General features: G+C 39.7%; 1 protein-coding gene across 1 annotated transcript in view; it reads left to right on the forward strand.

The window, feature by feature from the left end:
* The first annotated feature begins 19,445 nt into the window (after positions 1-19,445).
* Positions 19,446-23,694, forward strand: part of SLC13A1 (solute carrier family 13 member 1) — an 86,348-nt gene continuing 82,099 nt past the window's right edge. The window contains exon 1 of the mRNA XM_084785384.1: positions 19,446-19,584. Within this exon, the coding sequence (XP_084641510.1) occupies positions 19,486-19,584 (99 nt within the window). The 5' untranslated portion in view covers positions 19,446-19,485. The remainder of the gene's footprint in view (positions 19,585-23,694) is intronic.

A 23,694-nucleotide genomic window follows, 5' to 3' on the forward strand; every position in this document is an offset into this window, starting at 1 on the left:
CAGATGGCTAAACTTAGGACCTTTAAAATTAAACAAGGTGCACTTAAGCTGGATTAAAACATAGAATAAAGCTGTCTAGAACAAGGACAATGAAGCAGGATGCTGAAGGATGACTGAACTGAGCATGCAGGTGAGACGATGGAGCTGGGCAGTTTTAGTCTAGCTCAAGGTCCGGTACAAACACAAAGACTGAAGCAAATTTTCTATACTAGTAGCATTGCCACATTGAGGCCCTGTGCCCTCTTACGATGAGCCTTCTCTGGAAAACAGACTTACTGACAACTCTGATGATGGCTTGGGTCCTGTCACTCAGAGGAAAGTCTCCATTTATAGATCTTATTTCATGATGTTTGCAGGATTCTACTCTAAAACACAGGAAGTCCAAGCGTGTGCAGCAAGCAGAGCACACCACAGGCTGAGCAATTTATTTGTACTCTGTCTCTGTTTCCACCACTAACTAAAGCAGTGCATTTCTTGGCAAATGAACTTTAGGGATATCTCACTATTAGTTTTTTCACATAATATCTTTTTCTAATCTCTATTTGGGGCTAAAAAACATGCAAGTATATGGTTGCTTTTTTTTTTTTTTTGCTCAAATTCATACATAAGAAGACTTTTTAATTCATAATAGCCCTCAATCCAATTACTCTTGGTAAGCTCTCTGTATGGCTAACACACTGCTATATTATCTGAAAAGGAACAAAATATCTTGATTTTCACCAGTGGATTGTTACCTTTGATTTCCTTTCCACTCAATGGAGGACAGCGTACTGTAGTAGTTAGAAGGCAGGCCAATATCAAGTTATTCCCTCACTGCCCATGACTAGAGTAAAATCTGTGTCAAGGTTACATATTATTCCATTTCTATAATGAACATTCACAGAGAAAGTTACTTAAATATTTCTGGATAATATTCATCAAAATTCTCAGTTTGGATTATGTCAGAGGATAGGATAGATAAATAAAAAAAAAATCTTTGATTTCAACGAACTGAATGTCCTGGCAGAGGTATAACAATAACCGATGCTCAAAAGAAAATATTATAAAGACGGCCAGGGAAATGGCCTCCCTTGGCCACGTGCTGGCCATGAAAGCATGAGGGTGACTTTCTTGGGTCAGAGCCAACTCGCTCAGGAGTGACAGAAGGTTTACCCAAAGGACCGACAATGCTGTTTTTCCTGGTAGTTAGTTGTCCACTTAATGGCCGAGCCAGTAGCTAATGACTTACTTATCTAAATACACAAATGGTGTCACTATGTGGTATCTACAGGGAACATTTCCCTGTGCATAGTTGTGTGGTCATAGCTACAGCAATTGGTCCAGTCTGGACTTCAATCTTAAATAACAAAGATAGGTTACTGTGTATTCCATCATCACCATGGCAGGCACTATATGAATTTCTTGGGGATGCTGATGGGAAGAAGGCATGATCCTGATCTTCTCTCAGTGGAGATCGGGCAGTCAGTGAGCACAGTCTTAGACAGAAAGAGGAACAGGAAGCTATCTACAGAGCTGGGATAGACAGTAGACAGTTGCTGACAGAATGGAATCTTTTTTTAAAAGAAATATCAAGGTAAATATTATTATTTGTGCTTATTCTATTCCATTGTTGCTATTACAACTTTTATAACATATTTGTAAGAGTAGGAGAAAACTAATGCAAATAGGAAAGCATAGCATTTTAGAGACTTAAAAAAAAAGATTGTGATTAAGACATGAATAAAAAGAAGTTTGATAACAAATTTAGGATTGGTATGATCAAGCAATACATATACTGAGCAAAACTTATGTAGGGAGAAGTAGATAAAATACTATTTCTACTCTAAATTCTTTCACCAGAAAAAGTCAGAAACAAATTGAACTAAAACTAGATAAATTAAAAATAAAATATTTTAAATGATTGAACCAAGTCATCATAAAAGTTCATATATAGCTAAAAATATAGCTCCTTAATATGCTTTAAGCAAACATCAGAATGCATTAAACATTTCAAACACTGTGCCAAGGAGGCAGTTACTGTATAATCCACCACAGACTTAGTGTCACTGCAAGAAAGTGTCACCTTCTCAAAAGAGCCCCCGAGATGCTTACCTTCTACAGTTCTGCTTCACCTGCCCTAGCAACCGAGCCTCCCCAGTTCCTCACAGTGTGGCTGGGAGAAGTTTGAAATGGCCACACAGAATAGTTTGCATGGTGGGAGCAGGCTGAGAGCCCAGTCCACACAGGGATGTCTTGTGGACTTGATAATGTGCCTGTGTTATGCTAGGTAACAATTAATCATAAATGATATGCAGTATTTTGATTTGTCATCTAAAACACAAAATGGTTAATAGAATATGTTAAAAAAAACAGTTCAAAAACCTTGTATTTCTGGCTCCACCCATGGGTTGGAGGACACGGGTAAATGGATTTCTTGTAGAAAACAGCTCTGTCAGGAAACAAATGCTCATAACATTTACTCAGGCACCTTGTAAAGGTGTCTTGGGTTAGAGATGTCCCTGAACCAGCAGACATCTATGCCATTAAGAATCACCCTGGAATGTTACAGTTTTCATGATGGTATGTTAGATATTCAGAGAAACCTCACCAGGTACCGTATAACCAAAACACTGAAATATAGGACAGTGGGCAAAATAGCAGTGAACTTGGCAAGGAAAGATACAGAACTACAAACCCACAGCACCAGTGGGTGGTGGAATTGGTACTTGACCTAGCAGTATCTGTATCCCTGGCAACCGAGTACTGGACTTACATAGGATGGGAAGGAGTGAGTTGTTTTAAGTGATGGATCTCGGTAGGAGCCAGGCACTGTCAAAAACACTGGGGTCATCCGAGACTAGGATGTTTAGAGAAAGAACAGATGAAAAATACTCTGTGGGAAAGAGACAATAAAGAACATGATACCACTGGAAAAACAGGAGGAGGAGATTATTTCCTAAGAATTCTCAACTACAAACTTGCACTCACATAACTCAGAGCACAAATTTGTATACTTATATGATCAAAAATTAATAAAGCAGGACATGAAGTGTGGAGTTCAGTGTGGAGTTCAGAAGTGTCTCAGGTTGGCAATAGCTTTAGACATGCGGCAGGAGCAAGCATAAACTTAAGGAGTGGAACAGAACGGAATCTTACGGAGCCTTGATGTAACATCAATAATCACTGGGTAGCCAAAGAACAGTGAGCTAAGGGGAGATGATGGAAGAGAGGAAGGATAATGTTTCCTCAGAGTGGTCTGATCACTGAGGATATTTATAGACTGTTCTGGCTCCTGGCCATGTCACATCTCCTTGGTCCCGGGTGCTTCCTGACATATATGTTTGTATACCTCTTAGAAATTGATATCTTTTTATTTAATTAACTTATTCAGATTACAATTAAATTGTTCTCCCATCACTTGTATCCCTTCCCTCCCACTTTCACCCTATTCCCCTCCCCTAGGTCTATGACAACGGGGGCCCTCCTCCCCCAATGTATGGTCACAGGCTATCAAGTCTCATGTTGGTAGCCTGCTTATTCTTTCTCTGAGTGCCAACAGGCCTCCCGACCAAGGGGAGGTGGTCAAATATGGGGCACCAGAGTTCATGTCATATTTTAAGAATTATCTCAAAGCCCTTAACAAGATCCTACATTTTAGACAATGCTCAAATATGGCAACTGACTCGTTTAATTCAGCCACGTTAAACTATAATCAATCTGCATCGTGGGTAGGAGAGCCCATGACTGAGCTGTGGAAATGGTTTAGTAGCTAAAGTGAATGATGTGAAAACATGAAGACCCAATTTTGGGTCCCTGAGGCCCATATAAAAGCCAAGTTTAGTAGCTTGCACCTGTTTTACTATTGCTAGATGATTGCAGGAGTGAGAGACAGGAAGATCTTTTACAGAGCTCTTTGACCAGCAAGTTTTGCTAAACCAATAAGATCCATGTTCCGTGAGAGTCTCTGCCTTTAAAAACTAATCTGGAGATCAATTGAAGAAGACACCTGACATCACCCTCTGCCTTTTACATACACATGTATACATGTACTTCCCAAACGTATATGTGCACATGCATACTCCCAAACACACATAACACTTACCTTCCAAATAAAAAAGAAGCCATGGTGCCAGTCCTTAGCATTTTTCCCATCACATCAGAGCTAAGTAGGGTATTCTGATAAATCCAGAGTTACTTGTCTCTGTTTTACAACTGTGCAAGGATGTCAGAAGCACCTTGTGGTTGCTTGGCTGTTTTTGTAAGAATGACAAAATCCAAAGATGAAGAGTGGATTTTCAGGCCATGTAATAGTAGTCAGGCAGAGCTGCTTAGGTGAAAGGACTCTATTAAGACAGATCTGTGTTCTTAACCAGAGGAACCTTTTTTTTTTTCACAGCCCCTGCTCCTGGGTAGATAAGACCCATCTGCACTCTCTACACACACACATGCAAAGAAAAGGAAGGCTTATTCTTGCCCAAATGCCAGGGATGACAATGAGAGGGTTGTGTTGTCCAACAAAGGGCCTAAAGAACCTGTGGGAGCTGTGAGGAAGCAATCAACAAGGCCTTTGAGTGGCTGCTCTGTGGCTTTGTTCTGTACGCTCAGCCAGGGGGAGTCTGTGCCTGTCAATCAAAACTATCTAGGACTGTGCTCACTGACTGCCAGATCTCCACTGAGAGAAGATCAGGCTCACGGCTTCTTCCTGTTAGCATCCCCAAGAAATTCACATAGTGCCTGCCATGGTGGTGATGGGATACACAGTAACCTATCTTTGTTATTTAAGATTGAAGTCCAGACTGGAGCAATTGCAGTAGCTATGACCACACAACTATGCACAGGGAAATGTTCCCTGTAGATACTACATAGTGACACCATTTGTGTATTTAGATAAGTAAGTCATTAGTTACTGGCTCGGCCATTAACTGGACAACTAACTGCCAGGAAAAACAGCATCTGATGATGTATTGAAAAAGTTAACTATTTAATGTTGTTCTCTGTGTATAAGGTTAATTTGAAAAATTGTAATGCATATCGAGTCTAATAAAATAGAAGTGAAGTGATTTTAGCTCACTTTGTTGAACACAACCAGGAGCTTTGTGAATATATTATCTCATTTGGTTAATGTTATCAAAAAGGCAAAATATACAATAAACAGATTTCTATATCACTAAGAGTTAATCCTTTAGATGTCAAATACATTAGTTTCCTCTTGTTACCTTTACCAGCAACATCCTTCCTCTTTACTAGTTCTAGTTAAGAATATAGCTTTGCCAGTGATGAAGAATTCTTTCCCTCTCCGGCTTCTTGATGCTTCTGTTATGTAGATGCCACTCCCAAACATTCAGCCTTGATTCCCCTTTTCCAGTCACACTGCTCACACCAGAGTCCATTTGTTTCCTGGGCTTCTGTACAGCGTTCTCAGTGTTGATTGCTTCCTACTCATGATCATCTGTATTGCTAGGCACGGTGGCTATCAGCACCTGCAGGCATCCTAACATGACTGGAGTCTTTTCTGCTCTACAGACTCAGTCTTTCTATGGCAGAGTCCAGAGATCTGTCTTCTCATGCTGCTTGGCACCAAGGCCTCAGGCGCGAGACCTTGGCTATGGTGACTACAGTTGCTCATGAGCAGCTGGATTCAAAGGAGAGCCGGTGCAGGAGGAAGCTTCCATGGATCGCCATGTGATCATAGGATCCAGTGGAGGCACTCTGTGGTCAATTTTGGAAGTGAGTCATTTTGAAAGTGAGTGTCATTCCTCTAATTAGCCTTGAGTCAAGTCCTTCGGCTCTCCCAAGGGTGAGATTTTCCATAGGTTACCAACAGCCTTTAAGGAAGTTCAGTCCAATTGCTTGAGCCTATTTAAATAATCTGCGTGAAAGCAAACCCTGACCTAGTCTCGTTTTCTGATTAAAGTAGCTCATGGATCCCCACAGCTTGTGGAATAAAGTCCAGAATTCTTAAGCTATAATTTATGACGCATCAGCATTTAGGTTCTATTGACTTTGCCGGTCTCTTTGCCTTACAGTCATCCATAGAGACACACCAAACATGCCATAGGACTTTACCTGCTTAAATTTTAGTGATATTTGATCCTACTAACGGTTTGCTGGGTTACCTTTAACTTTTCTCCCATTGCCTAGTAGATGGCAGTGCTATTGTGTCTTGGCATGTTCCCCACCTTTATTCCCTGTTGTCCCCTATAGACTGTAAAAATTACTATGCAAAATTTCTCCTGTGTTCTCACAATTTGCCTTGCAACTATTTTAATGCTTCTCACATTGCTTAAAGTATGTGGTAATTACTTACCCACCAGGATGCAAGTCTCTCAAAGGAAAGAAATATAGTCTCCCTCCTTGTCACCACATTCCTAATACAGGTCTAGATATTTGAAACAGAGACGGTAAACTAGTGGATAACTTACTCATCTTAATCCATCTCCTTTCATATTTCTCAATCCACTTCCTATCTATGTCAGCAAATACTTCCTTAAGTAGCAAAAGAACTCCAGAGGGCTCTCTGTCCTTGGCTGCAAATGCCCCTCTCCCATCCCCATATTCCCTTGGAAGCACGAGCTTTCATTTCTATATCTGGGACATTTGATTGTTCTATCATTTGTGTTCAAAATATGGCCTACTCCCAGAGCGCATTAGTTTCCTCTCATGTTTCTGTGACAAAACAACTGTAACAAAAATGACTTAAGAAAGAGAGGGTTAGTTCCAGCACACCGTTCTCAAGGAAGTCTGTCATGGTGGTAAGTCGCTGCAGCAGGACATGCAGCTGCTGGCCGAGGTGTGTCCACTGTCAGAAGCAGCGAGGAGAGCTCGCCTAGCTTTTTTCCTTGTGTGCAGTCCACGATGCCAGGCCCTGGAATGGGGCTGACTACATTTGGTGTGGATCTTCCCCTTGATGGGAACATAATCCAATTATTTCCTCACAGGCATTTGCAGAAAAAAAAAAAACTGAGGAAGTTCTGGGTCCTGTCAAGCTGATGACCTCTGTTAACCAGCACAGAGGTTAATTGTAAAATCAAGTTCTAAAACAGTTTCTTGATCTTTTTCACACATCCTTATTAAAAACAATCTGTATTATAAATTTTTTGAGGGTTCCAAGCTTTGTAATCATCACATCTCAGGCACTATTAAAAAGCTAATAAAACTTTCAAAAATATTTTTAGCTTAAAACTATTATATTATTTTAATCCCAGCACTCATGGAATCAGAGGCGTGCAGATCTCTGTAAGTTTGAGGCCAGTCTGATCTACAGAGTCCAGGACAGCCAAGGCTACAGAGAGAAACCCTGTCTTGAAAAACTAAAAAGAAAGGAAATCAAACAAACAAACAAATTATTATATTACTTATATACGGGCATTACATTTTTTAGCAAAAGCAATATCTTAGACTTTTTCTTTATGTCTTCTATTTCTTTCTATATTCTTTTTCTTTGCCACAATTACTATTTTACTTAAAGATAATATTTCCAAATAAAGTAGTATTTAAAATTTACATTTTTAAAAAAGAGATGAATAGATAGATAGGTAGATGACAGATGAAATGCTAATTTAAAATAATAACAATGAAAACTGTAAGTTGCTATAGTCATGTTAATAAATGGGACCTCATGAAACTGAAAAATGTCTGCAAGGCAAAAGACAACAGAACAAAATGACAGTCTACCAACTGGGAAAAGATCTTCACCAACCCTACATCTGACAAATCAAAAATAAAATATATAAAGAATATATATCCAAAATACATAAAGAACTCAAGAAAATAAACACTACCAAACCAAATAATCCAATTAAAGAATGAGGTACAGAGCTGAACAGAAACTTCTGAACAGAGGAACATCGAATGGCTGAGAAACACTTAGAAGAAATGTCCTTAGTTACCAGGGAAATGGAAATAAAAAAGACTCTAATATTCTATCTTATACCTTTCTGAATGGCTAAGATAAAATATTCAAGTAACAGCACAGGCTGGCAAGGATATGGAGAAAGGCAAACGCTCCTCCACTGCTTGTGGGAGTGCAAACTTGTACAACCACTTCGGAAATCAACCTGTCATTTTCTCAGAAAACTGGGAATAGTACCAGCTAAAGACCCAGCTATACCACTCCTGGACATCTACCTGAAAGATGCTCCACCAAACAACAAGGACATTTGCTCAATTATGTTCATAGCAGCTTTATTCATAATAGCCAGAAACTGGAAATAACCTAGATGTCATTCAGCCGAAGTCTGGATAAAGAAACTGTGGTACAGTTACACAATGGAACACTATTCAGCTATTAAAAACTAAGAAATCTTGAAATTTGCAGGCAAATGGATAGAACTAGAAACGATCATCCTGAGTGAGATAACCCAGACTCAGAAAAACACGCATGTTATATATTCACTTATAATTGGACACTAGCCCAACAGAAGATGTTCCCTGAAAGTCTTCACTTAGCCAGAGATTGGGATAGATGCGGGGACTTCCTATTGGGACTCTAGGTGAGAGAGGTAAGGAAGAATGGGGAGATAGAAGGATCCAGAAGGTCCTAGAAATCTACAAGGCTACCATTAAGTCTGGTGGATCTGGACCCAGGTGGGTAAGCTCAAACTACTGTACCAACCAAGGACAATGCATGCAGTAAACCTAGAGCCCCTATCCGATCTAGCCAATGGACAGTACATTCTCCACAATTGTGTGGAGAGCAGGGACTGACTGGGACATGAACTCTGGTGGCTTCTATTTGACCACTTCCCCTTGGTGTGGAGTTCTGGTGACACTCAGAGGAAGAGTAAGCAGGCTACCAGGAAGAGACCTGATAGGCTGTGATCTTTTGTGGGGGACAAGGTCCCCTTCTGTCATAGACCAAGTGGAGGGGAATAGCACGAAATAGGGAGGGAGGGGGAACAGGAAAACACAAGTGAGCGCATAACCATTGAGATGTAATCTGAATAAGTTACTTAAATAAAAATTTAAAAATAAAACAAAACAGCCAGACAGTGGGTCAGCCTTGCTCTTATGAGACCTTTTCTGTGATAATTTCAGAATTCTACTTTCTACTAAGGGAATCTTCCAGCAACCAAAGCCAGTCTGACTAGATTTCACCTCTTAAAGATCCCACTGTATCCTGCATCACTAATAAGAACCAAGCTTTTAACATGTGAACTCTTGAGGGAAACACTTAAATGGTTTGTAAGCCAAGACCATATGAAAAAAAAAAAAGAAAAAAAGAAAAAGAAACCAGTGCCTTGAAAATGCTTGTGCTCATTTCCACATTGTTACAGAGCCAAGATAAAGCAGAAACTTAAAGCTCTGCCAGTGCATAGATAGGTCGTGTGGGCATGATGCATCATCACTCACTCTTGATAAAAGGCTGCCATGCGGTTTGTGAAAGCAGCAACGAACCCAGTGGGTGTTACGTTAAAATGAATAGCTCAGACACAGTACAATAACTACTTCATTTCTCACTTATGTGTGAAACCTGAAAAATCAGAGACCGGAAAGGTGCTGCCACAGGCTGGGGAGGAGAAGCTGAGGGATGCTGGCCACGGAGCTTAACTCTTACTGTGTAGAATGAGTAAGTTTTGCAGATTTAATGAACAGAACCGCGACTGCAACTTACCATATAGTATTTACTCCAAATCTGAGTCAACAATAGAAGTAATCTATCATTACCACAAGGGAATAACCTAAAAAAGGAAAATGAGACTGTGTCCATGGCTGTGTTATTTAACTTGAGTCTGATGACCACTTCCCTTTGGATAAGCGTATTAAACTTTTAAGAAATATATATATATACGTACATATGTTATTATGTCAGTTGTAACAGTTATGTTAGGATGAAAAATAATACATTTCCCCCACATTTTTGGGAAATAAGGTTTCTTAAAATATCTGCTTTATTTTTACATGTAATAGGGCTGTTGCCTCTTGTTTTAGATAAATGTATTTATTTAAATATATTATGTATTTAATAATATTATTAATTTAAATATGTCATTTACAAATGTATTAAATAAAATATGCCACCCATTTGCTTTTATTTGTCTTATTGTTGAGATATTTTTATGTATCATAGATAGTAGACTTCTACCATATATTTAATTTGTGAATACTTTTTCCTTTTCTGTGTGTTGTCCTTTTACTTTCCTGGTGTCTCTCTAACTTATTCAAATGAATGTTTATATACAGAGAAAGGCAGGGGTTCACATTCATTTTGAAGAATCTGTTCTTTTCCCCCAGTGAAATGCCTTAGGGATAGGTTTACTTTTGCCCTACTTCTCTTTGCTTCCACTCTCCACTAGCAGTATTTATAGTTTATCTCTAAAGTGTACAAGCTCAGACTGAGCAGATAATTTGTGAGTATATGTGACATGAAGTCAAGTTAGCATCAATTAACTTAATGGCTATACACTATGCCGTAGGATGTGTGATTGCAGTAAGTCACTGGTGCTGAGATGAAAATTCCCATGTAAAACTCACCCTAAAGTCTCCTTTATCTCATGTAGCCTGGATTTCCCAGGGTCCTATCAGCCAGTTGTGCTGAAACCATTTTTATGCTGTAAATTTCTTGGTATTTGTTGGGTTGGCTTTGGGAAGCTTTCTTAATATTTTAATACTTAGTTTTTCATTTTTTAAAAGAGAAAATAACATCAAAAGTTAGAAATTATCCCCAGGATTTTTGATAATTACACATTCATTTTACAGAAAAAAATACTGTCTCTAAGAACTTCAAAACATTAGAACAAATGAATGGAGTTTTGGACTAATAGCAACTGCTTAAGAAACCAGCTTCTTAGTAAACAGAGATTTTTCCAAATATGAAAAAATTGATGTATTAACTGCCATTATAATGTACCAGCTACTTCATTTAACCAAGCAGTAAGGTGACTACAGGAAGAAGCTTCTGAAGGTCGTCAGACCAAGTACGCTTCATGAGGGAATATTAAAACCAAGCAGCAGAGCTCAGAGAGACAGTTCAGCTGTTTGAAGGCTTGCTCTTCTCTTCTCAAAGACTTGAGTCAGATCCCAGGATCCACGTTGTCAAACCCATTTCTCTTGCTTCCTTTTACAAAGCAGAGAGCTTTGTGTTTGGTTCTTAGCTCAGGAAACAAAAACAAAAACAAAAACAAAAATAAAAACAAACAAGCAAAAATCAACCTCCCGCAAAAGCCTATTATCAAAGTGTGTGTGTGTGTGTGTGTGTGTGTGTCTGTGTGTGTGTGTGTGTGTGTGTGTGTGTGTTAGGGAGAACAGAACTCTAACCATGTATGTCTGAGATATGAAGACAATCTTTAAGTTTAAATAAATAAATTTAAACATAAGGCAACATTTAATTATGTAACTTGAATTTGAAGAAAGATCTGTAAGTAGAGATCATGTACTTTTTTTCTTAAAGAGAACTTCAGTTTGTCAACTTGATTAATGTTTTTTTAAAAATGTCTTGTACGGTAAGACTCTGGGTGTTGAGTGCATTCATTCTTCTTCTTCATGTGGGAGTGTGAAAAAGGTCCCTCAGACTTCAGCCCAGGTGCTTGACGGAGCCATTGCCACATGGGTGGAGGCAGAAAAAAATGCAAATTACAGAGATGGCGCAAGACTATGGCTAGTAGCTACAAGGACACATAGACATAGAAAAAAAGAAAAAGCTGGGACATGGTTTTTACATGAATTGAGTTTCATCCTATTTACATCTGCCCTCCATATTATTGTTAGGTGGTAAATTTGAATATTTTCAGTAAACTTTGAGAGTCCTGGAGTTAGTGGACACTTGTCTATTTTGGAAAAAATTACTTGGTTATTTTTTTTATTTTATTTTTTTCTTTTATTAATTTATTCTTGTTATATCTCAATGGTTATCCCATCCCTTGTATCCTCCCATTCTTCCCTCCCTCCTCTTTCCCCCTTATTCCCCTCCCCTATGACTGTTCCTGAGGGGGATTACCTCCCCCTGTATATGCTCATAGGGTATCAAGTCTTTTCTTGGTAACCTGCTGTCCTTCCTCTGAGTCCCACCAGGTCTCTGTAATCTACGATAAAAGAAGATGAATTTGCTACCAACCCAAATAATAAAAGAATCCGAGTGGTGAAGAGCAGAGAATGCTGTAACTATGCCAACAGAAAATTACTGCAGAAGGGCAGTCTGGCCAGCTTCCATACTCATGTTAATAGCATATTGTCAAATATTCTACACTTAGGTAAAAAATAATTTGTGAAAGAGATGGGTCAGCTTGACTGACGCTGGGCTGTGTCAGGGCCATTTACTACACTTAAGATAAAATCACCACTGCGAATCCTAACATTTTGTTTTCATCGTCATCAGGGACAGGAAATGCTTCAAAGGGACAATATTTTTGGTTGTTAAATAGGAGGATTTTTGTCTTTCTTCATAAGAGAGATAAACAGACATATTTTGCTGAGAGCAAAAGTGATTTTGTAGTAGAACCAAGACTACCGGATGGTGGGGAGGATGTTGGCCTCACTTCATTAAACTAGTGTTTGGGGCTTTCCTCAAAAGTTGGCTCTGGCCGATTTGGTGCATCTACATAATGGAAACTTCTGAATTCACAGGTGGTGATTGTTTGCATCAACTCAAACTATGTGGTGGGTCCATGTAATCAATTGCTAAGAGTCTTCAGTTTCCTTTGCTCCCCTATCTATGTGTAGATGTACTAAATGCTGCACTTAGGAGGCCTGGATTTGCTTCTGAGTAACCTGGCAGCTCCCATTAGGGCTGAAGCCATCGGAATGTGACTATTACACTAGATAGCTAGGAAAGGAAGTGAGACGCTGGCATGCAAGGGGCAGCAGTGCTATCCCTGAACCTTCGAGGGTAGCTGTACTCACTTTCCTTCTTTATTCTCCTAATTATTTTTTCTAAACAGTTTGGGTGCTATCTTGTTTATTGCTTTATATGTTCATTCATTCATTCATTCCTATATCAGATAACTGTCAAATGCCTACTCCATGAAAATGTCCACTGGAAAATATTCAGAACGTACTTGTGTTCCATTACTCCTTTCAAATAGCAAATCAGACTATGGCAAAGAAAAAGAAATCACAGCATTAAGAAGGTAAGCCAACTACCTGGGGGCTGTGAGGTCATGAATTCTATAAGAGAACTAATTACCACTACTTTACTTGGCCAGCATAATTATTAACTGCATTCTAAAACTTGTCCTTATCCTCGCAGACACAGGTAGCTCTCACTCCTCATCAAAAAAAACTCTCTCTGCAAAACAAAAACCATTACAGACAGCCACGCCGGTCAGAATGCAAAAGTCAATGGGTTGTATGGGACCCAGCTCCAATGGATGCACCTATAACACTGCATCCTGCACTGTAGGCACAGAGAACATCATGGAAGAAGAGGTAAAAAGATTATAAGAGCCAAAGGACCAGGATGTGAGGTTGTGTCTGCAAAAAAATGACAAGGAGGTGACTCCATAATACCACAGCCATATGGCTGTCCAAACAAGACCAAACAATGGCACTACCAATAGATATGCTAATGTGGAAAGACCAAATCTAATGAGGCCCCACCCCTTAAACAAAAACTACAGGTAACTAATAACTATTGAGAGAGGGAGGATTAGTCTCTCCTAAGGATGAGCCTCTAATGGGTTATCCAATACACAGTGGTCAGCACTCAACTCATGTGCACACAAGCCACACTAAATGGACTCAACAGGTTGTATTTACTTACTGATGCATGTATATGTCACAGTAATAATAAAAAAGAGCTGGCCAATTTAAGAGAGAGTGAAGGAGGGAAGACACATGATGGGTTGGAAGACAAAGGAAAGGGGGAAGTGATGTAATTGTATTTTAATTAAAAATTTTTGATACAAGAAAAATGTCAATTGAAGAAATAATAGGCAGGTTTTATATAAAGTGTTTGTTCATATAAATAGAAGTAAATATACTAACCCATAAAGACTAACTATTTTCTCAGCTATTTTATAGAAGAATTTAATATTTATTATATTGAAGGCCATTTTACATTACAGATTATATTCTTACCTTAGGAAAAAATGACCTAGTGTAAAACATTCAGATTAGCAAGTGAATGCCATCTTCTGTATTGTTTGACTTTAGTTCTGTTAATGACATTGATTCTTTAAAAAAAAAAAAGCTTCATCTGTTGGCAGTATTAACTAGTAATACTGTGTGTCTATTATGTAATACTTAATTGCATTTGTTTATAATCATAAAGCCAGTGACTCCAGAGAGAAAATGATGACACTCTATAAAGACTACATTCATTTATTTATTTTTTAATGTCCAGATCACTGGCATTATGAAGTAATATACTCTTTATTATCCCTTTGGAATGAGTAATAGTATTACAGAATGTTCTTTCTCTTCTTCCCTTCCCACCCAATCCTCACCTTCCTTCTACCATGTGAGTTTCTCACTTCTATCTCACTTCCTAAAATAAAAGTGATGTAAGACTTGATCTAGAAGATGCATTTCCTCAGGCTGGTGGAGGACATGGCCAGCCCTGAGTTGTCCCTGGCACTGAGAAAGTGGGCTAGTCACTAGTCACTGTGTTCACTTGACTAGTCCCGCCTCCTTTGGAATTCGCTCCTCTTCTCGGTTCACAGAAGCCCAGGTCCCTGCCTCTCAGGACACAGTTCAATCTTTATCTATTTGGTCAGTTATTTACTTCATGATTATTGATTGAGATTGTGGTTAATGAATGATGCCAACTTAAGCATTTGGAGAACTTGTTACTGAATCTACAGTCTACATGGTAGACATCAGTCAAATATTCTATTCTTCATTTTAGGAGCTCGGATGTGGGTCTACAAATTTGTGAACATATTTTTTATTTTAGCTTTGAAACAAGGATTCACTATATTGACCCTGTATCCTAGGCTGGCCTGAAATTCATAATTTTCCTGCTTCAGCCTTCCCAATAGTTAGAAGAATTGAATGTCAGTCGCGTACCATCATTATCTATATTTTGGTTTCATCAAGAGAATTTGTTTCATCTTAAGTCTTACATGTATGAATCTGAAGTAACTAAAAACATTAAAACATGTCAAGGTAAATGCCAAGACTACTAGTCAGAGGGAAATGTCTTGTTCTCATAGCTTGTAAAATTTTGGAGGGTCAGCTCGCATACATTTCCTTCCCCCATGCAATGGCGAAAATTTTGACATTTATGAAGATGTTAGGAATACATAGGTAGGAATCCCAGCTGGGGAGCTGGCTCAGCAGGTAAGGACACCTGCTGTTAGCATAGCTACTTAAGTTCAGTCTTCAGGACCCATGTAGTCAAAGGAGAGAGCCGATGCCTACATTTGTTTTGTCCCCTGGCCTTTATACATGTGCCATAATGTGTATGTGCCTGCACACTCATATACACACACAAAACAAATATTTTTTTAAAAATAAATAAGTAGGAATCGATTTGCAATGCCTTTCTGTTTGGGGACTGGTAAAGGTTTAGGAGCAAATGAAAGCCACGAGGCCAGGTGTGGTGGTGCACACCTTTAATCCCAGCACCTGGGAGGCACAGGGAGGTGGATCTCTGTGAGTTTGAGGCCAGCCTGGTCTACAAACTGAGTCCAGGACAGTCAAGATAACATAGAGAGACCCTGTATAGGAAAAGAAAGAAAGAAACAAAGAAAGAAAGAAAGAAAGGAAGGAAGGAAGGAAGGAAGAAAGCCAGGAGAAACTGGTTTTCATTCCTTGACCAAAAGTCTCAATTGCCATTGACTAAAACTGACATGCATTTTCTACTCTAAAAGTTCAGAGAATGAAAGTAAAAATAGCACTGTGGCTGAAGCAGATGTTGATTCACTAAGTGTACAATGCATTTTAACTTTTGGTGTATTTTCCCCTCCTTAGCAAGTACACATAAGTACATACTTAAAAAAAACTTAGAAGCCACTGAAATACCATGTACACTTGAAAACTTGAACACTCTACTGATGAACAGCAGACTATATAACTCGTGTGTCTGAATGGCTTCATTTGATTACAATCCTGGGTAAGCATAGAGAACCCTACACACTGAGTATGTGCTTGTCCCCAGAACTCTGCTAGAGACATGGCTAGAAAATGAATGCCTACCTCGAAGAATTAACAATCTTACTGAAGACTTAAGAAATCATGTGCATTAGTAAAATAGTGAACAGTGTGAATTGTTCTACTTCAGGGCTAAAGAGTATGTTATAGTTATTAATTAAGCCAAGGACTCTCAAATTCTAGGCTGCATAAAATTACACATAAAGCTAACTGAACATGAAGATTCTCAAGACTCTTTCTGGTCTTGTACTAGTAGTACTGCAACAACTAGTACTACAGTTGTTTCCATTTGAGTTAAGTACCCCAGGAAATACAGTGAATTTAGCCTAAGAAGCTTCCTGGGATAGACTCGGAAAATAATGGACCAGGGACATAGCCACAGAGTGGAGTTATCAGTGTAGTGAGGCAATTGGAGATGGATCAGTAAGACCACATTTCAATATAGGAGAGAAGGAAAGCATGTTCTTAGGAGTAAAGGCTTGAAGAAAAACACAAATTTGACAATGAATATGTCATAAGAAAAAAACACAATCAAAAAGCAGATGCGAGGGAAGCTCTCTTCTACTCTGCACTGCTTGTCTACACAACTCAGTTGCGATGGGCAGTTGAACTGTGTGGAAATAGACAAGGAGCCTTGTTTCAGTTGCTCTCTAATCTTTTATATAGTTTGTGTTATCCATAATACCCAAGAGTAAGTGACAAAAGGATGGTCCTTAAGCTTACCCAACCATATACAAAGTGGGTGTTTGTTAATAAGTTTACTAAATAGTCAGTATTGTAGAAACACGGCATAGCTTAAAAAATGAAAAAGAAAGCATTTCCTTAAGAGTCAGAACCTCTTTGAATCTGATTCTCCACACAGTACAGCTGGTAATAATAACAGCAAATGAGAACGAGAATACTCATGACTTGTTTTTGTGCGTGTTCATGTTACTTGAGATTAAACCTGGAGTCACATGCTGGCTCAGCTAAGGGCTCTAACACTGAGTTATTATTGTCCTCCCCCATTCATAGACTAGGTCTCACTAAATTGTCTTATCATCACTCTGTAGCTCAGAACATCCTTGAATTTATAATCCTCCTGCCTGAGACTCTACAGTAGCTGTATTTATAGACCTGTGCCACATGCCTAGATTAGACTAGGTTTTGAAAATTAAATGGGGCAGAGATTGTAAAAAATCCCAGCTACATAGTAGAAGACGGTGTACAAGGCAACAGTATTAGTAATTTTTTTTATAGTTGAACAGAAAGTGTTTTAAATTAACTAATGTTCACTCGGTGTTACAACTTAATTTATATACAACACAACTATTATGGGTTAAAATGGCACAGCTACAGTATGTCCCAAGAGGTTTAGGTTTCTCTGCCTAAGAATGAGTAAAAATCTGACACAGGGAAATAACCTGCCTCTGGCTCAAAACTGGCTAACAACAGGGTGCAATTTGCAGAGTCTCTTGAGGCTCTAGAAGCTCCAAATAGCTTGCCATTTCATTCCCTGAGTGATCATCATCCCCTACTAATCCTTTGTGTTTAATGGGAGTTACTTTGTCAGATCTTTTCTCTCTGAGACAGCAAGAACGCATGACTGAGTGTTAGGAGAATGGCCGTGTGGCTGAGGTGAACTAGAGCACAGGCATTCAGAATTGTGGGCTGAGACTTCTTGTGTGGACGCCCACAGAGGACTAGTCTAGCTGAAGTTTTAGGCCACAGTATGAGGGTCCTGAGAGCCTTCCTGTGGGGAGAAATTGTCACCAGAAGAGAGCAAGCACTGGCAAGCATCGGTGTCTGACTGACATGCCACCTCCCCAGACACTATGCGTTGGTCTTCATTTCCATTAAATCACACACACACACACACACACACACACACACACACACACACACACACACACACACACACACATTCCTTTTCATTTTTTGATATAATTTCACAACGTAATATCCTCTGAGATAAGAAAGTGAAGCTGAAATGGTCACAACAGGTGGCTTAAGAAAATCTGAGAACACAGGTGTTTTCTTCAAAAACCAGAGAAAAAGCAAAGCATGTGATGAATATTAAGGGTATTAGTGAGGAAAAAGTAAGCACAGTACTGAGCAACCTGGCTTCTTTAATCTGTTCTTAGTGTGTACGTGCGTTAGTACTGCTACATTGTGGGGTGTCACTTCTCTATTACTGTCATTACTCAGATGGCAATCACCCTTTCAGCTGTGAATTTTTTATATATAATGCACCATTCTTATTTGGAAACTTTTTTCCTGTTTACTTCTTTGGTTTTCCTGAATCACTGTGTATAATTTGCCTGGAAATTTATTGTTTTAGAAGGGGGAAAATCGTATTTGCATCAATACAGGGACTCTTTTTGAAAAAAATATTTTTTCCTTGACAGAAAAATAAAGCAGAGTCAACACTAATATGGAATTAGAAGTCAGGTCTAAATGATAGCCATATGTTATATAAGAGTGAAATTTGTATCCTGAGAAATTCAGTATAAATCACAGGAGCTCTGGGGAAGTGATTGGCTGTTTTCTAAGCATGAGTGCACAGTTGCTTGGTTGAGCTGTAGTGGATAATTAATTCACAATTTGAAGCACACCAGACAACCCCTAGCTGTACCCTCAATTCCATGTTGTAACAGTTTTCATCTTTACATACATGCACACATGGAGGCACTCACCTGCATGGACACATGCACATATGCCCCTTGAATGACCCTACTGAATTATCTCTGTACAGCTCCCTTGATAATGATGAAGCTGATATCAGGACAATAATACCAATTCAAACCCATAAAGGTCTTCATGGAGAGGGTTTGTTTAAGGCTTATTTTATTTCCTACCCCCCCAAAGTATTAATATCTCCACAAGACACAGAGTACTTTGCTTTCAAAGGAAAAGAAAAAGTTGCCATCAATCTTTCAAAACGCTGCTTCCGTGCAAGACCCAAGAAAGGCCAGGAAAACCCATCAACAGCAAACACTCTTTGTTTTACTCCTCTGCACTGACATACCTTCTGCCAGAGTTTCTTTTTCCACTTAGACACCAAGTATACTTTCTTAGACAGGGCTCTGAGGACAGTCTGGAGAAATACTGAAGGCGTCACCACAATGGTGACAACTCCAATTAGGAACAGCCGAGGGGATTAAGCCGGGGCAAACTTATTTAATGTCACGATCTTACCTTCTCCTGGCCTTTCCAGGCTAGAGTCCGGTTACTGTGCACTAAGAAAGAAACAAACAGAAAGCAGTATTACTTCTTACAAACCACATAAGCAAATGTTCCTTGAGTCCTCGAGAGCTCTTGGGCTTATCTCTCCGTTTTAATTGTGATAGTAAAACAATAAAAATGGGATTTAATTTTAACTAACATTGGTCAGTCCGAGGCAGTAAGTAAAGATGATGAGGTAGAAAAATATTAATCCAGGTTGGTTATTTAACATCTGCCCGAGTGTGAGGAGAACAGTGTTGAAGGCGCAAGACAATGAAACTTCTGGGTTATGCTTTGGTCTATCGCCGCTTGCTCCTTGTGGTTTTCACTGTGTTGCTTTTCCTGCCACTTCCTCTCGTCATCCGCACCAAGGTAAGGAAGCCTGAAGCACGGACTGCCACGCCTCTTGGCCTATAGGTTGTCCTTCAGTGTTGCTGATGGTCTGGCTCAAAGCTGAACGAACTGCTTTCTGCTTGCCTGTATATTGTACTTCGTCTGTTTCCTTCTCTTTCTAGTAGTTAGTCTTATTTGCTTCTCAGCATTGTTAACTGGAATAATGAAACATAATAACCAGTGAGAAATCCTTCTCTACCTGTCAACTAGACCAAAGGAAGAACAAAAGAAACACAACCTTTTAGGTCTGATCTTTCAAGTTAACGGCCTGTAGGGAGCACCATGGACAACACTCTTTTCCTCTGGGAAAAAGCAATAATATATCTGTGCACAAAGGACTAACAGGGATGCCCAGCCTTGCAACATTGTCACATGATGATGTTGCCATCTACAAATTTGCTGTGCTGTACTCACAGTTACTCACAGGAGGCTTGTGGGAAACAGGTGAGACAGCCACGGGCAGAACAAAATCCCAGTGTGGGGTCTAGAGATACCTACAGAGCTGTCATCTCTAGGGCTTAGAGTCAGCCAAAAAACTTCCCAGAAATTTAATTTCCTCCTGGAATAGAGACATAAAAAATGTGAAAGGTTTTTTTTTCCAGGTTAATCAGAAAATGTAATAAATCATAGTTCCATCATTTCAGATTTTAGTGTACTTACTTTGGTGTGTTTATGAATATCTTTCAGTTTGCTTTTGAAAACAATCAGTCTATTGAATCCAGAATATTAAGCTCAATAATTTCCCATGTTTTGGTGACGTGATCTGAATAGCAAGCACATAGTGAGCACCTTCTCTGTGCCAGCCACAAGTGGGATTTGCTGGTGGGAGAACAGATGTTGGAGGCAGGCTCTCAGTTTGAGATGCCAGATTTAGCATTTACAGGCTGTGTGACCTGAGCAACTTACATAACCTCTCAGTGCTTCCGTTCTCTCCTAGGAGAGGGAGCATAGCAGGCTTGTTGTGAGGGGTAAAGGAGTAAACGCTCATCAAACAGCCAGCAGGGGCCTGCAAATCGGCCTCCATGTGCTGCCTGACCTGCTAGGGCAATGCTTACCCTCCCTGGATGTGCAGTCCCTGAGCTCAGTAGAAGAGAACCTAGCTGCCGCTCCTCTCTCATGAGTCCTAGCGGATCAGTAACATAGAATAAGTAATTACTGTACATTGGCACCCTAGCTTCCTTCAGAAGCCATAGCCACCAATCCGGAAACCTCCGAAGGAAATTCACGTGCAGTAATTGAATATTCATACCCAGCCAAGGTCCTCTCTACCTGCACAGCTGCCAAGGGGCCCTTTCCTCCTCACTGCTGCGGCGTGTCTTCAGCCAGGTGGGATCTTCCCACCGCAGCTGCCTACACTCAGTTCCCACCCATGAGACTAGGCAGCTGTGTGTCCCTGCTGCAAAGCCAGATAACAGAACTGACTCACACAGGCGGGTTGCTTGTTTAGCTCCTCCTCTCTCCATGTGCAGGCCTTGTCTTCCGTCTACTATGCATAGTGACCTCTTTATTAGCCCCCCGCCCCCCCATCTCCGGATCGCACAAATTTGCAGATGTGTCAGAATCTTCCCATGGGCACATTTTGATTTACCTGCAAGTGCTCACCGTATTTCAACGACTCTGCCTTAGTCTCAACACAGGCCCTTACTTATTGCAGAGAACACAGGAAATTAAACTAAAGCCCGTCTTCTGCCGTGACTACATATCGTCTCCGTTGCTCCTCTGACGTACACATGCATCACACTCTAATCACCATCCCTAATTTTAGGGGAAATAAACATAAGCCCACTGAGAAAGAAGACAAATACATAAATAAAAAGCAATAATGTGAGTTCATAATTCACGCTAACCAGAAAGTGTATTATTGCTAGGAAATGAACTCTGATTTTTCTTTGCTAAGCAATGCACTCAGTGAGTTTTGTTTTCCAAACATGGAATGGTAAAAGTATATTATGTCTATATACCAGCCCAAGTACATTGAGTGCAAAGTATCAAGTTGTACTCATGAATGTGTTCTGCTTTGGTTTCATTGTAATCAACTCATTTGTTAAAATTCAATTAATGCTAATGAGAGAAACTTTTCCTAACCCCATAACAGAACTTCTTTCTTTTTTTTTCCTATTTTTTTTTCTTTTCTTCTTTCTTTTTTTTCTCTCTCTCTCTCTCTTTTTTTTTTTTTTTTGGTGGCAATTTTGAATAGATTTTTTTTTATCATTAATCAGCTACTAACTAAACTTAAAAGAACATTGTTTAACTCTTTCAATGAAGGCAGAAAAGAAGGTACAATATTCAATATTTGATAGAGGCTTACCAGGACACACATCAATCAACTGTTAACATTTTTGTTACTGAAGTGGGGGGGTGCAGTTATAGATACAGTGCTAAGCTAACAGAAGAATTCACACAAAACGAAAGGTCAAAACTTGTGACATAGAACCAACAAGCCAGGGATCACTGGCTGGGTTTTCATGCTTTCACTGGTTAGAGGTGCTCTTAGAGACTGGCCTGGCTTCCTATCTTAATTCCTTCTCCAGCTAGGAAAGCATCGTCAACAAAGAGGTCCTCAGAGGATTTTTGAGCACTGTTAAGAGGGGAGGAGAAAGGATATCTGCACAGTGCACTCCTCCTTTCTTCCAGGCATTCTGCCAAATGCGTTGCCCAAATCGCTATATTTAACCTCCTAATAAGCCAATAGATGGTGGCTGGCGTACCAGAATTCTCATTTTACATTTGAAGGAATCCGTGCTCAGAGACACTGAGTGCAACAAAGGCCAAGAAACTTGTTTTGACTTGGGTTTTGTCAGAACTCGGAATTCCTGTGTTAACAGTTGTTTTAGGCTTTTCTCACTTTTGTGTTTTTAAGGGGCTATTCCCTGTGGATTGTTAATCATTCATCAACAACTCAGGCAGCTCCCTATAGGATAATGCGCCCAATAGCTCAAAGAGCAAAGGAGGCTTAGCCTAACCATTTCTTTAATTAGCACCATGCTGCTTAGAGTCTTCAGGTAGAAAACGGCATTGATTCCCGACACTGGGGAAAGGCCTTTTGGGAAATGAAGCAATGAGCTGGGTGTGTGCCGTGTCCTGACGTCACAGAGTCCCAGCTGCACCACATGGTCACGTCTGCTTGACCGGTTATGATGACCCTTTCTCCTCCAGCGCTCCCTGTGAGTCGTGGCACCGGGTTGGTAACTCCACACCATGTTGTTGACTGGGAGCTTGGGCCCATGGTTTTCAGTGCTTTCACGTGAGGGGTGTGTTAGAAGGAGACTGTGCCCTTCTCTTGAAGCCTCTGGACACAAGTCAAATACAAGGCCAGATGTCATTATTACCAGTTAGTTATCACTATTAATCAGTTACTCAAAATTTCACAATAAAAAAATAGAACGAGAAACCAGTAAGGAGCTTCCTGTAGTCTGGTTGCTTGTGTCTCCAAACAACACTTGTCTGCGTCCATTGTGTGACCAGCACTATTAATTACATCTGACTGTCGTCGGCATGTGCATCCACCCATGGTGGTTACGGTCAGTCCACAGCACTGCTGCCCATGAGCCTTCACTAGGTGACAACTTATACCTTCTGGTGACTCTGAAATATCAGAAATACTTTTATGTCCTCACCTAGACACAAAGGTACTCTGATTTCTTCCCCACGTAGTAGTTACTGATCAGTAAACAAGCTTTTAATGCAATTACTGTTTATTCGAATTAAATAATCACAGTGAATTTTTCTTACTTCAAAGCAGAAATTCCCTAAATTTTCCCATACAGAAGACTGTTAATGAGGGCCTAGGCAGTATGCCACAGTTTCATTTATATCTTCTATGTAACTGAGTTTGTTTATTACTATTTCTAGCAATTTGTTAATTTTAATCTTTTCAGTGTGTGCTCAGTTTTATTTTCATTCTTAATTGTTATACAGTATATTGGCCTTTCTTGGTATTACTGTTTATGAAACAAAAGAGATAAAAAAAAGAAGACCAGCTAAGGTCAGTGCTGTGCTTGGTTGTTATCCATGAAATCTCGAGTTCAAGGCCCAGCATTGCGTAAAGTAGGTGTGGCAGTCCATGCCTATAATCTTAGCTACTTCAGA

This window comes from Acomys minous, assembly GCF_964271855.1.
Source record: "Acomys minous genome assembly, chromosome: 6".
NCBI classification, from domain to species: Eukaryota; Metazoa; Chordata; class Mammalia; order Rodentia; family Muridae; genus Acomys; species Acomys minous.